The following is a 13,401-nucleotide window of genomic DNA, read 5'->3' on the forward strand; positions in this document are numbered from 1 at the left end:
CACAAGCCAGGTCTCAATAAAACAAAAAGAATGAAAGTATATAAAGCACATTTTCAGGTTCCAATGGAATTAAACTGGAAATCAATAATAGATGGGATAGAAGTAAAATCACAAATGTGTGGAGGCTGAAAAACACACTCCTAAATAATCAGTGGGCCAAAGAAGTAAGTGAAATTAGTAATGAAAATGAGAACATAGCTTATCTAAACTTATGGGATACAGCAAAGGCAGTGCTGAGAGGGAAATGTATAGCCCTAAACACATATATCAAAAAAAAAAAAAGAAAAAAGAACTAAAAATCAAAGATCTAACTGAACAACTGAAGAAATTAGAAAAAGAACAGCAAACCATTCCCAAAGAAATCAGAAGGAAAGAAATAATAAAGATTAGAGCAGAAATAAATGAAACAAAAAATAGAGAAAATCAACAAAACCAAAATCTGGTTCTTTCAGATCAATAAAAATTGAAAAATCCTTAGTTAGACTAACAAAGAAAAAAAGAGAGAAGATGCAAATAAATAAAATCAGAAATGAAAGGGGGGAAATTACGATTGATCCCACAAAATAAAAAGGATTATAAGAGGATATTATGAGAAACTGTATGGGAACAAACTAAACCACCTAGATGAAATGGACAAATTCTAGAAAAACACAAACCACCCACACTGACACTACAAGAAATAAAAGAATTTAACAAACCAATCACTTTTAAAAAGATTGAATCTATCATCAAAAATCTCCCAACAAAGAAAACTCCAGGACCAATCCTGTTTAAACTCTTCCAAAATATTGAAGAGAAGGGAAAATTATCCAAAACATTTTATGAAGGCTAACACCACCCTAATGCCACAGCCAGATAAAGATGCTATAAAAGGGCAGTGGACTTGGCCCAGTGGTTAGGGCATCCATCTACCACATGGGAGGTCTGCAGTTCAAACCCCGGGCTTCCTTGACCCGTGTGGAGCTGGCCCATGCGCAGTGCTGATGTGCACAAGGAGTGCCCTGCCATGCAGGGGTGTCCCCTGCATAGGGAGCCCTATGTGCAAGGAGTGCGCTCCATAAGGAGAGCCACCCAGTGCGAAAGAAAGTGCAGCCAGTCCAGGAATGGTGCCACACGCACGGAGAAGTGACATAACAAGATGACGCAACAAAGAGAAACACAGATTCCCATGCCGCTGACAACAACAGAAGTAGACAAAGAAGATGCAGCAAACAGACACAGAGAAGAGACAACTGGGGTGGGGGGGGAGAAGAGAGAAATAATTAAATAAATAAATCTTTTTAAAAAATACTATAAAAAAAGAAAATTACAGTTCAATAACTGTAATGAACATAGATGCAAAAATTCTCAACAAAATATTTGAAAATAGAATTCAACAGCATATCATGACTTATACACCACATCCAGGTGGAATTTATCCCTGCTTTTCAAGAGTGGTTTAACATGAGAAAATAAATTAATGTGATTCCCCATATTAATAAATTGAAGGAAGAAACTACATGATTATCTTGATTGATGCAGAAAAAGCATTCAACAAAATCCAGTGTTTCTTGATAAAAACACTTCAAAAGATAGGAATAGAAGGAAAATTCCTTATTATGATAAAGGAGACTGAAAGATTTCCTTCTAAGATCAGGAAAAGACAAGGATGCCCACTGTCACCATGGTTATTAAACAAGTGCTGACATTCTAGCTACTTGAGCTAATAAATGAGTTCAGCAAAGTGGCAGGATAAAAGATCAACATGCAAAAATCAGCAGGGTTTCTGTACACTAGTATTGAACAATCTGAAGAGGAAATCAGGGTAAAAATTCCATCTACAATAGCAACAAAAAGACTCAAATACATAGGAATCAATTTAACCAAAGAAGTATAGGACCTATATGCAGAAAACTACAAAACAGTACTAAAAGCAATCAGTGAAGATCTAAACAAACGGAATGACATTCTGTGGTCATGGACTGGAAGATCAAATATCAAGATTTCAATCCTTCCCAAATGATTTATAGATTCAATGCAATACCACTCAAAATTCCAACAGCCTACATTAAGGAAATAGAAAAGGTAATTACCCAAATTCATTTGGAAGGGAAAGTGCACTGAATAGCCAAAAGCATTCTAAAAAAGAGAAGCAATGTGTGAGGAATTTCACTGCCTAACCTTGAAACATACTAGTCAAAACATAAAGATACACATTAATCAGTGGGATAGAATTGAGAGCCCAGAAATAAACCCTCAACTCTACAGCCAATTGGCATTCTACAAACCTACCAATGCTATGTTAATGGGCCAAAACTGTCTCTTCAACATGTGGTTCTGGGAGAACTGGATATCCATAATCAAAAGAATGAAAAAGGACCCCTATCTCACTCCCTATATAAAAACCAACCCAAAATGATCAAGGACCTAATTATAAAAGCCAGGACCATAAAACTACTAGAAGAAAATGTAGAGAAACATCTTAAAGACCTTGTGATAGGTTGTGGTTTCTTGGACTTTATACCCAAAGAATTCACAACAAAAGAAAAAGATAGATAAATGGGACCTTCTCAAAATTAAACACTTTTACACCTCAAAGGATTTTGTCAAAAGGATGAAAAGGTAGCTGACTCAATAGGAGAAAATATTTGGAAATCACATATTTGGTAAGGGTTTAATATCCATGACATACAAAGAGATCCTACAACTTAACAATAAAAAGACAAATGATCCAATTAAAAACATCAAAAGACTTGAATATACCTTTGTCCAAAGAAGATATACAAATGGCAAAAAAACACATGATAAAAATGTTTAACATCACTAGAGATTATGGAAATGTAAATCAAAACTACAGGGAAGAGGAAATGGCTCAATGCATAGAACTTCCACCTCTCGTTTAGGAGGTCCAAGAATCTATACCCAGGGCCTCCTGGCCCATGTGGTGAGCTGGCCAAAGTGTAGTGCGCTGTGCACAAGGAGTGTTGCCCCACACAGGGGTGTCCCCTATGCAAGGAGTGCAGCCCTGCACAGGAGGAGCCACCCACACAGAAAGCTGACGCAGCAAGATTACACAACAAAAAAAGACACAGAGAAGAGACAATAAGAGACGCAGTGAACTAGGGAGATGAGGTGGAGCAAGAGAATAATCACCTCTCTCCCACTCTGGAAGGTCCCAGGATGTGTTCCCAGAGCCACCTAATGAGAATACAACAGACATAGAAGAACACAAAGTGAATGGACACAGAGAGGAGATAATGGGGCAGTGGGGGAGGAGGGGAGAATAAGGGAAAAAAAGGAAAACTGTAAAAAATATAAAATTAAGTCTCTTTTTTAAAAAAATAAAAACTACATGAGATATCATTTCACACCTATTAGAATGGCCACTATTAAAAAGAGAACTATGAGTGCTGGAGAGGATGTGGAGAGATAGGAACACTTACTCAATTTTGGTGGCAATGTAGAGTGGTACAATCACTGTGGAGGAATCTTTGGTAGTTCCTAAAGAAGTTGACTATAGATTTGCCACATGACCCAGCAATACTACTACTAGGTATATACCCAGAAGAAATGAGAGCAGTGACACAAACAGAAAATCTGCTCACTGATGTTCATAGCAGCATTATTCATGATTGCCAAGAGATAGAAGCAACCCAGGTGTCCATCAATAGATGGATGAACAAACTGTGATGTATACACACAATGGAATATTATGCAGCTGTAAGAAGAAATGAAGTCATAAAGCATATGACAACATGGATAGAGCTAGAGGACATTAAGTTGAGCAAAGCAAGCCAAATGCAAAAGGACAAATGCTGTATGATTGTGCTACTGTGAACTAAATATATTGTGTACATGGAATTAATAACTTGAGTATGGGTCACCAGAAAATAGAATGAGCTTAGAGAATGGAGAGCTGAGGGTTAACTTGTGCAGAATTTGTAAAACAGGTGTGTGTTAATTTTGGAAATGAAAAGCTGAAAGCACAACATGTTTGTAATTAGCAGTACTATTATGTAGGCATGGCAGTGGTTTAAAGGGAATGTCTAAGGTCACACATATTACTAAAAGGAAAGCTAAAAAATGTAACATGGGAATGTATAGTATGGTAATACTGCATGTGAATTATGAATATGGGTAAAATTGCATATATAAAACCATTTTTCTTTGAAACTGAACTATGTTAACATTACAAGATGTTAATATCAGACAAAAAATATTGTGCTAAATGAAAGAAACCAAACACAAAGTACAACATATTGTATGATTCCATTTATATAAAATGTAAATATAAATCAATTTAAAAAGATGAAATTAGATTAGTGGTTATGTAAGGCTGAGGAAGGATGGAGGGATTGAGACGTGACTGCTAAGGAGTGTGGGGTTTTTCTTTGTGGAGTAATGAAATATTTCCAAAATCTTCTGTGATGATGAGTTCACAACATTGTGATTATACTAAAAGCCATTGATTATAAACTTTGGATAGATTGTATGGTATGGGAATATATCTCAATAAAACTGCTTTAAAATAAATAAATGTGCAGGGATAGCCAGAAACAGAGCAGCTATGTACGGCAGGAAAAGCATAGAAAATTGAGAAGTGAAGAATTTTCTTGTTTGTCCACTTGTTGTTTATTATTATTGAAATAATGAAAATGCTCTAGTAATGACTGAAGTGATGAATGTGATTATACAAAGTACCACTGATTATATACTTTGCATGAATTGTATGCTTTATTAATGTATATCAATAAAATTGATGTTTTTTAAAAAGTAAAATAAAAAAATATAAAACCTTCTATCAGATATGTGGTTTCCAAATATCTTCTCCTATTATGTAAGATGTTGTTTTACTTTCATGATAAAGTCCTTTGAGGCACAAAAGTTTTTAATTTTGATGAGGTCCCACTTAACTATTTTTTCTTTTGTTGCTTCTGCTTTAGGAATAAAGTCTAAGAAACCACTGCTAAACACAAAGTCCTGAAGATGCTTTCCTATGTTTTTTTCAAGGAGTCTGATACTTCTGTCTCTTACATATAGGTCCTTGATCCTTTTTTTTTAAAGGAGTAATGGGGATTAGGGCCTCATTACATGCAAAGTAGGCATTCAACCACTGAGCTACACCTGCTCCCAAGCCCGTGATCCATTTTGAGTTGATTTTTGTAATATGGTGTGAGGTAGGGACCTGCCTATATTTTTACAATCATTTTTCTACAGCACTTGTTACCTTTTAACATAATATATATTTTGCTTATTTATTAAACTTATTTATTATCTGTCTCTCCTCACTGAAATAGAAAGGTCTACAATTTTATTTGGTATCCCAAGTACCAAAACAGTGCCTGGCACAAAGTAGTACTCAATACATTTGTTGAATGAATGAATGAATGAATGAATGAATGAGTTGATTCATTCTTAGTTCCTTAAAGACATGGAAGCAAATATCAATTTACATGAAAATATCCTTACCTAATTTCCTTGTCTTTGTTAAAATCCCACTATTCTTGATATTTCTATTATCAATTTTCACATAGAAGATTAAAAATGGAAACCCTCTGAATTTTACCTTGACTTTGCTGGTCTTGTTCAGATTAGAAACTTGATCAATCAATTGCTGGACAGAGTTGGAACTAACTTTCCCATCCTCCAAACAATGATAAATTAATCGTGGTTTTCCTTCAGGGTTTTTCAGAAAAGCTTCTTCACAGTCTTCCAATAAGAGGCTAGATTGGAAGTTGTCATTACTTGTGCTACATTGCACTGTGGCAGCAAACCATTAGTCAATCAACCTTAGTGCCAATAATGGGATTTTACTACAATGAATAACAGCCAGAAAACGCTCTATTGAAGAACAATCAAAGTTTTCAAAAATGGATGTTTTTATACCTCTCTTCCCTTGTGGTATTAAAATACAATACATTTATTAGCAGACAATGAGAGGAGTTACATTCATTGTGCATTCATTTAAAATTTAAAGCATACGTAACTTTGTTTTACTTTTAAACCTAAAAAAATCTCATAAATATTGTTAAACATGATTTAAAAATAATGTACTAGACCCATGAGACTTTGCAAATAAATGGAAAATATAATTCCATTTATAAATACATGATTTCCAAGTTAATATAAATATCAACCTAAAGGATTCAAGGTTTTTCTCTTCTCTAGCCCATTAGCCTTTTCTCATCCAAGGAATGACCCAAATCCTTACACCCAAAATACACAATAGGGGACAAATGCAGGAGGTTAGAAGATAAACATGAGAGGATAAAATTCCTGACTGAGGTAAAGGTAATATAATTTTTTAAACTTTGCTAGAGGGTAACATAACTACATTTTGTGCTACTCCTATTTAAAGTCTAGAAAAATCTTAGAATAATATACTGAAGTTTTCTGCACTATAAGGCAAATTGGAACTAATTTCCCTTTCTAAGTGAAAGTTTGTCTCAAGAGAAAAATTAGTGTGTGTGTATAGGGGAGAGAACTATTACATGGTTGTGAATCTGTATGATAAACTGAAGTACCAGCCCTAAATAAAAAATAGAAAAAAACAATATTCTGTTATATATTTCTGTGCCAAGCCAATCTATCCAAATCATAGACATTTTACATATTATAATAATCTTGACCATGTTCTACAGAACAGAAAATTAGAATTTCAGAGGTTCATTTGTTACTTCTTTAGAAGCAAAGTCTGTGGCCAAAGAGTGGACCTTCTGTTCAGGTACATGTTCCTAACTCAAAACCACTTCCCACAAAACTGACATTTGGGACTGAAGAGGAAATGATAGGTTGTTGGGGATATGGTTCAAATAATTTGGAGGGAGGGAAGTAGATGGGGATACAGATGAAACAAATTGGTCATGACCTGATTATTTCTGAAGCTAGAGAGTATGACAGGTCAGTTGCAAGGGTGGCAATTTGTCCTTTGGGACTCAGTCAGAAAGTGGCCTAACTAGAGCAATTTGTAGAGTGGGGTGCTAGAGGAGTTGCCACTTTGTGAGACTGGCCAGGAACTAAAACTGTGAGGCTGACCAGTAATGATGACAGTTCAGTCATAGTTAAGAGCTCCTGCTTAACTAAGTTCCATAAAGACACTGGCTAAAAAGAATGGAATGGAACCAAGGATAGGGCCTAAGAAGTCCTACAAGGTGGTATGATTATCCTTTGGGCACTGAAGGCTTCCCAAGAATGAACTCTTTTCCCTTGAGAAAGATAGATGATGCACTGAAGAAAACCAGTCTGAGTCGAGCCTTTGTACTGCCATTCAAAGTGAGAAGACTTCTCATCTACAAGGTAAAAGCACTCCAAGTGAACCTGCGCACTTAGTAGTTATTTAGCTCCTATACTTCACTCTAAGAGATTTCTTCTATGATTCTAGACGGAGTCAAAAGTATCAATGATGGGTTATATGCAAGCTTGTCTGGTAAAGTTTAGAGCCCCACATACTTCCATACAAAGTTATATCAGAGTTGATCTGCAATAAAGGAAAATGTTTGGAAAGATTAAATCCAATCAGGCAACAAACCCAGGAAGAAAAATCAACCACTGATTAGACCCATTTTGTCCTTTAGTTATGTATCTAATTTGTAAAAATAAAAAACTGTATTTGAGGCATTCTTTGGTGTGATTATATTCACATTATAAGGGACCATCCAGTTTACTGGGTTTGAGCAGTAAGTGCCTCAGGGCATTTTAAAGTATGATTCAACACCTACACAAGTATTCAAGTACACATGTAACCACACAAAGTTCAACTGCCTCTCAATCTGCATCCAAAGAAAGACAAAAATGAAAGTTAATATTGATCATTGAAATCAGGGTTGATATAGCCTGTGCATAAATTCAAAATTGTTTCCAAGTGTACCTAGTCCCTAAAAGTCCAAGTAAGTAATATAGGCCCTAGAGTCTTTGAATGTTCAGAAAGGATGTAAGACTGAAGGTGTATTCAAGATTGCATCCATACAAATGTGGAAGATATGCTAAATCCAAGCTGGCTTGGAATGTGGAGAATATGTGTTAAATCAAACTTACCTAGAGGAAATAACCTATCTCATACTCAGATAAAATACTGAAGAAACTAACCAAAAGTCTGTTTGCATACAATCACCATTTGTCTCGCTAATCCTATTTCCTCTGTATAAAAGGGTCTGAAAAAGACAGTTCGGGGCTTGGTTTTTTTATTAGGACAAGAGTCCGCTGAGTCCGGCAGGTCAAAATAAACCAACTTCCTTCTCAGAGTTCTTGTGTCCTGGCCTTTGATACTGTGCACACCCAATTTCTCTACAACATTTCTGGTGACCCAGATGGGACTGCACTGAGGTCAGAGGTGGCAACAGTTGTTTGCCCCTCCCAGATGTCTCCGGGGAGGGTGGGAGGGCCTGGGTGAAACCCAGCCCTGAGTGCCCCTGGGCACCCCACTTGAGTCCAGAAAGAGGTTGCAGTCTTCACTGGAGCCCTCCCGGATGACCTGGGGGCACCAGAAGGTTTGAGAATCCCTGAGAACAAAGCAAGGAGCTCCACACGATGGACTGGTAAGACCCCCAAGGGCATAGTGCAGGAAAAGCCTAATTCTAAAATTAGGAGGGAGCCTGATCAACTCTCAAAGGGGAGGCCCTAGTAGTCCTGAGCATACAGGAGGAAGCTGTCTCCTCTCCAGGTCCGAGGAAAGGAAAGGGGGGTGGTTGTGTGTGTGTGCTTGTGGCGCCTGAGTGAGATGCAGAAAATCACTTTTGCGGGGTGAGTGTGGAGTCCTGACCCGCGGTTCCGTGGTGACCTCATATGATCAAGGGCGGTCTGGGGGGTCCCTGCAAAGGGACCCTCTTCTGTATTGGGGGCTTATACCGATCTGCTAAGGTTAAGAGGTGCCAAAAGCTCCCACGAGGGATGCAGCCAGAGACAGACAAAATGTAAGGCTTGAGTGACTATTGTGCACCGCCGGCACAGGGTGAAAATGGGAAACACACACAGTAAAACCCTGTTAGGTTGTATGCTGAAAAGCTTCCCCTGTGCATTCTGTGAAGATGTGTATGGCATAAGGCTTCAGCCAGGAAAGCTTAGGATGCTTTGTGAGTTAGAATGGCCAACTTTCAATGTGGGGTGGCCCCAGGAGGGCACTTTGGACCCCCAGATCATCCACAAAGTCCACAATGCAGTAACTGGAAATCCAGGGCATCCAGACCAATTCCCCTACATCAATGCTTGGGAAAATGCTGTGAGCCAAAACCCACCTTGGTTAGGGAAGTGTGTGACTAAGGAAGCTAGAATTTGCTTAATTCAGAAACCAAGGAGGGCAATCCCAGGGACCAGACCAAACGATCATCGTGCAAAAGGCCCAGAGAAAGTGCATCCCAAGTCCAGTGCCAATCCACTTATTTTTGAAGGGTCATACGAACATGAATTTCCACCACCTTATGCAATGACTCCCGCCCCGGCAAAACTAAGGAATGAAAATGAGCTAGTCTCCCTAAGCAGTGCCCTGTCATCATCATCTGCACAGGGAAGTGTGACGCCCACACCATCCCTGCCGCTGCTTTTGTTGCCATCAGAGAGGGCACCTATACCATCCCCACAGTTGCCTTTATTGCCATCTGCACCTGAGAGCCCTATGTCATCCCCACAGCAGCTTTTACCATCTCTGCAGTGGTCTTTGGCACCTTCCACAAGGGAAAATGCAGACTAGCTGCTTTTACAGCCGGTTGCCCCTGGCAATGCCACTGCAGTGCTGCCCATCAGTCAGGAAGGAGATGCTTAGAGGGGGCAACCCAAACCACAGGGAGCCCTGGGGGCAGAGGGAGCAAAGAGAAAGGCTGCCTTCCAGCTACCTCTCCATGAAGCCCGGACCCCAATCTTTTAAGATGCAGATGGCCAGGTTCAGGGGAGAAACCAGACATTCATCTATCAGTCCTTTATGACAATGGATCTCTTTAACTGGAAAAGCCACACCCTACCATTCTTGGAGAAACCTCAGGCCATGACAGACCTTTTCCAGTCCATTATACAAACCCACAAACCCATCTGGGCTGATTGTAAACAACTTATAATGACTTTATTGAACTTTGAAGAGAGAATGCATGTCATGCAGGGAGCTCTACCTGGCTTAGAGAGCACCCACCTGAGGGAACTTTGGACAGTGATCAATACGCCCGCTTGCAGTTCCCAGAGGAAAGGATCCCCTGTGGGATCTGAATAGCGCCATTGGGCTCAACTGACTAAAAACGTTCCATAGGGCTTTAGTTGAAGGATTCTAGGCAGGGAGCTGCAAGGCAGTGAATACGGCAAAGACCAGTCAAATTCTACAGGCTCTGGATGAGAGTCCTGCTCAATTCTATGAGAGACTGTGTGAAGCGTTTTGTGTATACACGCCCTTTAACCCAGACACTCCTGAGAGCCAAACAATGGTAAATGCAGCATTTGTTGCCCAATCACAGACTGACATCCAAAGAAAGCTGCAGAAACTGGATGGATTTGCTGGAATGAATATCTCTCAGCTCATGGAAGTAGCTACTAAGGTCTATGTCAATCATGATATAGAAACAAAAAGGGAAGAAAATAGAAAAATGAAAAAAAAAGGCAGATCTTCTGGCAGTGGTTATTGTGGAAAAATCCATTCCTGTGTCAAGGAAGGTAAACTGGCAAGCCCCAGCCCCAAGGAGAGGGAAAGACCCATGTCTAGGGCAAAATCAGTGTGCATACTGCAAAGAAGATGGACATTGGAAGCGAGAGTGTCCCAGCTGGCCACTTGACCCGGCCTCTGCAGCCAAAACATTAGCCAGAAAAGCCAGTGGGGCATCACAACCCAAACACTGGGTCCGAAGAGGTTCAAAAAAAAACCCCTGCACATCAGATCATTGGGCTGGCAGGAATGGAGGACTCTGATAGAAATTATTAGGACAGACCAGGCTCCTATTCTCTCAGCCCCACAGAGCCTATGGTTTGAGTCCAAATTGGGGGCCACACCATACATATGATGGTTGACACTGGGGCTCAACATTCTATAATGACCAAGCCAGTTGGGCCTCTATCAAAAAGACAAGCCACTATCGTAGGGACAACTGGCAAAAGTGCCCAACAGCCCTTCCTTCAAGCGAGGAACTGCAACATTGGGGGAAAGGAGGTCACTCACGAATTCCTTTATCTTCCAGAGTGCCTAGTCCCCCTCCTGGGTCCAGACCTGCTGTCTAAACTACAGTCTCAAATTACCTTTTTTTTTTTTAATTTTTTAAAATTGATTTTGTAAAAATATTACATTACAAAAAATATATATGAGGATCCCTTCAACCCCACCTTTGATGCCACAGGGCAATCCACACTGACACGGGCCACAAGACCCTCTGAATATAGTGCTAACCCTTCCTCTGCAGGAGGAATGGAGACTGTTTTGCCTCAGTGAGACTGGCCAATCCATGGCCATGCAGCTCCCTTTGAAGATGTGCCTGAGGTATGGGCAGAGGGTAAAACCCAATGGGGATGGCACATGACATTCCTCCAATTATTATTGAAATAAAGCCTATGGCCAGTCCAGTAAGCATGAGGCAATATCCAGTTCCATGCGAAGTGCAAGAAAAGGTCCAGCTACATATTCAGAGATTACTGAATGAGGGCATATTGAGGCCATGCAAGTCTCCGTGGAACATTCCACTCTTTCCAGTTAAAAAAGCTGATGGGGATTACCACCCAGTTCAGGACTTATTAGCAGTCAATTCGGCAGTAATAACCCTTCATTCTGTGGTTTCTAATCCCTAATACTCTTCTCAGCTTAATACCCTCATTGGCAATCTACTTTTTATGCCTAGATCTTAAGGCTGTCTTCTTCTGCATTTGGGTAGCACCCTGGAGCCAGCCAATTTTTGCCTTTACATGGGAAAATCCAAACTCAGGTGAAAGGCAGCAAACATGGATGCGATTGCCTCAAGGATTTAAAAATGCACCCACTATTTTTGGACAAGCCCTGGCCAGTGATCTCAAATCCTTTAAAGCAGGAAGCCATAACTGTTTTCTTCTCCAATATGTAGATGACCTCATTCTCAGAAGTCCCACCTATCAAGACTGCGCTGGTGGAACCCATGCTCTTTTGAAGCATCTACAGCAAAAAGTCTATTGGGTGTCTAAGAAAAAGCCCAAATCTGCCTACCTCAGGTCAAATATCTAGGTTATAAAATAATGCAGGGGCACCGTGAATTGAGACTTGAAAGAAAGAAAGTGATCTGTAGTCTCTCTGAGCCTAATACCCACCAGAAGCTGTGAGAGTTCCTTGGGGCAGCTGGATTCTGCCGCAATTGGATCCCCAATTTTGGGGTCCTCACATGCCCTTTATATGAAGCCACAAAGGGGGGAGGGAATCATCATCCCCTGCTCTGGGAAAGCCCACAGAAAAATGCTTTCACTGCTCTCAAACAAGCTCTAATGGAAGCACCAAGCCTCGGACTTCCAGACCTCACTAAGCTGTTCTACCTCTACCACCACAACCACTAAAGCGTCGCAGTAGGAGTACTCATTCAATACCTTGGTTCCTGGCAAAGACCTATAGTGTATCTATCCAAACAACTGGACACTGTGGCCCAGGGATGGCCCTCATGTTTGCAAGCCATAGCAGCTGCAGCCATGCTTACAGTGGAAGCTATACAATTAACTCTTGGGCACCTATAATTGTCCGGGTTCCGCATGCAGTAATCACAATTTTAGAAACCAAAGGAACACATTGGCTTACTAACAGCTGCCTGGTTAAATATCCAACCCTATTATGTGAAAATCCATCCATCCAGCTGGAACTTGTAAAAACCCAAGTCCAGTCACCCTGCTACCTGTGGAGCCAGGGGTTCTAGCCCATAACCACCTGGAAATATTGCAAGAAGTATATTCCAGTCAGCCAGATCTCCAAGACCAGCCACTGGCAAATCCTGACATGGAGTTCTTCACAGATGGGGGTAGCTTTACGCAGGGCAGCAATCAACGAGCAGGATATGCTGCAGTAACATCTGAAACCACAATAGAGGTGCAACGCCTCCCAGATAACACATCAGCACATAAAGCTGAACTCACTGCCCTCACCCAAGCCCTGCAACTTGCAGCTGGAGCCGAAGTTAACATCTACACGGACTCCAAATACACCTTTCTTACCCTGCATGCACATGGAGCCTTATACAAACAAAAGGGACTCATTAACTCGGGAGGGAAGAGCATTAAATGTGGCACACAGATTCTGGAGCTACTAGAAGCCATTTGGGAGCCTGTCAAAGTGGCTGTAATGCACTGTAAGTGACACCAGACAAGCCACATCCCCATTGCCCAGGGAAACTGGAGGGCAGACGCTGAAGCAAAAAGAGTGGCATGGGAAGGATCCCTATCTGAAAATCTGGCCACTGCTCTCATTTCTCAACCTCTTAATTATCAGAACCTCCAGTATACACTGCCTGCTCTTGT

The 13,401-nt window shown here is 40.5% G+C and overlaps 1 protein-coding gene across 1 annotated transcript in view; it reads right to left on the reverse strand.

Moving 5' to 3' along the window:
- The window catches only part of LOC131276392 (nephrocystin-3-like), a 37,258-nt gene extending 24,674 nt beyond the window's left edge, over nt 1-12,584 (reverse strand). Inside the window, 4 exon segments of the mRNA XM_071212455.1 lie at nt 5,546-5,739; nt 11,914-12,061; nt 12,214-12,289; nt 12,484-12,584. Of these exon segments, the coding sequence (XP_071068556.1) occupies nt 5,546-5,739; nt 11,914-12,061; nt 12,214-12,289; nt 12,484-12,584 (519 nt within the window).
- Nucleotides 12,585-13,401: the final 817 nt, after the last annotated feature.

Source organism: Dasypus novemcinctus, chromosome 28 (assembly GCF_030445035.2).
Source record: "Dasypus novemcinctus isolate mDasNov1 chromosome 28, mDasNov1.1.hap2, whole genome shotgun sequence".
In the NCBI taxonomy this organism is placed as follows: Eukaryota; Metazoa; Chordata; class Mammalia; order Cingulata; family Dasypodidae; genus Dasypus; species Dasypus novemcinctus.